The 2879-nt window shown below is 55.8% G+C and overlaps 1 protein-coding gene across 1 annotated transcript; it reads left to right on the top strand.

Annotated features, from left to right (window-relative positions):
* Positions 1-242: 242 nt before the first annotated feature.
* On the top strand, positions 243-2324 carry LOC127294835 (amino acid permease 3). The gene is made up of 2 exons (XM_051324738.2): positions 243-1276; positions 1386-2324. Exons 1-2 carry the CDS (start codon positions 455-457, stop codon positions 2019-2021), a joined length of 1458 nt encoding a protein of 485 aa, XP_051180698.1. The 5' UTR covers positions 243-454; the 3' UTR covers positions 2022-2324.
* The last annotated feature ends 555 nt before the right edge of the window (positions 2325-2879 follow it).

A 2879-nucleotide genomic window follows, 5' to 3' on the forward strand; every position in this document is an offset into this window, starting at 1 on the left:
CCCCCCAACGGAAGAAATATCAGTTGATCATTCCACATCATCACTAACACAAGATCCAATCAATCCTTGTACTCCAACACAAAGCACACGGGATGGCCAGGATCCTATCTCGATCTGCCAGCTGTCACCCTTGGCAGCTTCAGTGGAAGTTCGTCGTCCTCCTCCTCTCCCCGCCCCTCCACGCGGAGACTCAACAAAAGCACAACGGCAGCATCCCCCACCGCCACCACCACTTCACTGCATCTACATTCTGCACCACACATGGTCGCTCTCCACCCATCCCTGCACGCCTCTCTCTTGTCGCATCACCCTCTATATAAACCTCTCTCTCCCATTCCCCTCATACCACAGCAAGAACCACCACTCCTAACGTCCTAGTGTCCTAACCAACTCGCCGAGCAGTCCGCCTTAAGTTCTGCACACACCATTGTCTCGTAGCTAGCTAATTGCTGCGATGGAGAAGAAGCAAGCCATCTACGGAAAGGGGTCGGCGAGGATGGCACCGATGGAGGTGTCAGTGGAGGCCGGGAACGGCCGGGAGTCAGACTGGCTCGACGACGACGGGCGGCCGCGGCGGTCGGGCACGGTGTGGACGGCGAGCGCGCACATCATCACGGCCGTCATCGGGTCCGGGGTGCTCTCCCTGGCGTGGGCCATCGCGCAGCTGGGCTGGGCGGCGGGCCCCGCCATCATGCTGCTCTTCGCCTTCGTCATCTACTACACCTCCACGCTCCTCGCCCAGTGCTACCGCTCCGGCGACCCGGAGAACGGCAAGCGGAACTACACATACATGGACGCCGTCCGCGCCTCCCTCCCGGGCACCAAGGTCAAGCTTTGCGGCGTCATCCAGTACGCCAACCTCGTCGGCGTCGCCATCGGCTACACCATCGCCGCCTCCATCAGCATGCGCGCCATCAGGAGGGCCGACTGCTTCCACTACCGCCACGCCAAGGGGCAGGAGGGCGCGTGCCGGAGCTCCAGCAACCCCTACATGATCGTGTTCGGCGTCGTGCAGATCCTCTTCTCGCAGATACCGGACTTTGACCAGATATGGTGGCTCTCCATCGTCGCCGCCGTCATGTCCTTCACCTACTCCACCATCGGCCTGGCCCTCGGCATCGCCCAGACCGTCGCCAACGGTGGCATCAAGGGCAGCCTCACCGGCCTCAGCGTCGGACCCGACGTCACCTCCATGCAGAAGGTGTGGCGCAGCCTCCAGGCCTTCGGCAACATCGCCTTCGCATACTCCTACTCCATCATCCTCATCGAAATCCAGGTTTGTCCATACGTACACTCTGCTCTGCTCTGCTTCTTGGGTTCCTGTGTTTTGACGTGGTACCGGGTAGTCGAGTACTGACGAAGACATGTGTTCTGCATCAACACAGGACACGGTGAAGGCGCCGCCGCCGTCGGAGGCGAAGGTGATGAAGAAGGCGACGGGGATAAGCGTGGTGACCACGACGGTGTTCTACATGCTCTGCGGGTGCATGGGCTACGCCGCGTTCGGCGACGAGGCCCCCGACAACCTCCTCACGGGGTTCGGCTTCTACGAGCCCTTCTGGCTGCTGGACGTCGCCAACGCCGCCATCGTCGTGCACCTCGTCGGCGCCTACCAGGTCTTCTGCCAGCCCCTCTTCGCCTTCGTTGAGAAGTGGGCGGCGGCAAGGTGGCCCGACAGCGCCTTCATCGCAAAGGAGCTCCGCGTGGGCCCCTTCTCGCTCAGCCTGTTCCGGCTCACGTGGCGCACGGCCTTCGTCTGCCTCACCACCGTCGTCTCCATGCTGCTCCCCTTCTTCGGCGACGTCGTGGGGCTCCTCGGCGCCCTCGCCTTTTGGCCGCTCACCGTCTACTTCCCCGTCGAGATGTACATCGTGCAGCGCCGGGTGACACGAGGCAGCACGAGGTGGGTTTGCCTTCAGATGCTCAGCGCCGCGTGCCTCGTCGTGTCTGTAGCCGCCGCCGCCGGCTCCATCGCCGACGTCGTCGGCGAGCTCAAGGAGTACCGGCCGTTCAGCGGCTAAGCTAAGCTGCCTAAGCATGTCTGTGTAGAATGACGAGTAGCACCGCAGCACATGGGAGAACATGTGTACGTACGGCATGTCTTGTGGCCTGCTCCATGGAGAGGAAAAAAAAAAAACAAATTTACCAAGCTTATGTAGTATTGTGACATTTTGTTATGTAGCACTTTGTAGATACCGCATTTTCCTCGGAAAGGGACGTCTTCCCTACATCCCACCCTAGAAATGTATTTCCACCGTGCACGCTATCTAGTGTGCATGGTACAATATGTTTCGTTGCATTCAATCTGATCTTGATTTTTGAAATGTGACGGAACTTGATTAAACCTAAGGAAACTTGATGACACCTGTGCAACACGAATTGCAGAGCAGCAAACCAAAATCAGAGACACGTGCACGCTACCTAGGGTGCAAGATAGAAACGACGCTCTCACATCCCACCCCTCCAATATTTCCTTGTGATCTTTTTCCCCAACCTAGCTAGCCTTCTTTCAATTGGTAGCGCAGTTACAATTAGCTACACCAACGTCTCAAGAGGAGACATGAAAGTGTGTGTTTCACCCTCAAACACCTACTACAGGGGCAAAAACTAAAGTTCCTAATAATTGTTACAGATTAGACAAAACAGAATTTTTAACAACCAACGCTACTAGGAATACTATCATCTATGGCGCACGGTTTTTTTTGTTTCTGTGGCACGTATGATATGCGCCACAGAATTCTAAAAAATAAATAAAGAATAAAAAAGTCATAAAAATTAAATAATTTGGAAAAAACACAAATATTTGAATTTGTCACATGTTTAGTCTCTAAGTACACTTAATTTCAGGTCAACTTGCTCACTTACGGTCAAACTTCCCA

This window comes from Lolium perenne, chromosome 4, assembly GCF_019359855.2.
Source record: "Lolium perenne isolate Kyuss_39 chromosome 4, Kyuss_2.0, whole genome shotgun sequence".
NCBI classification, from domain to species: Eukaryota; Viridiplantae; Streptophyta; class Magnoliopsida; order Poales; family Poaceae; genus Lolium; species Lolium perenne.

What these genes read in the sequence shown, in the direction of transcription:
- LOC127294835 (XM_051324738.2), top strand. Translation starts at nt 455, where the DNA reads ATGGAGAAGAAGCAAGCCATCTACGGAAAGGGGTCGGCGAGGATGGCA. An exon ending in TCATCCTCATCGAAATCCAG is followed by an intron (nt 1,277 to 1,385) that starts GTTTGTCCATAC and finishes GCATCAACACAG; the next exon opens with GACACGGTGAAGGCGCCGCC.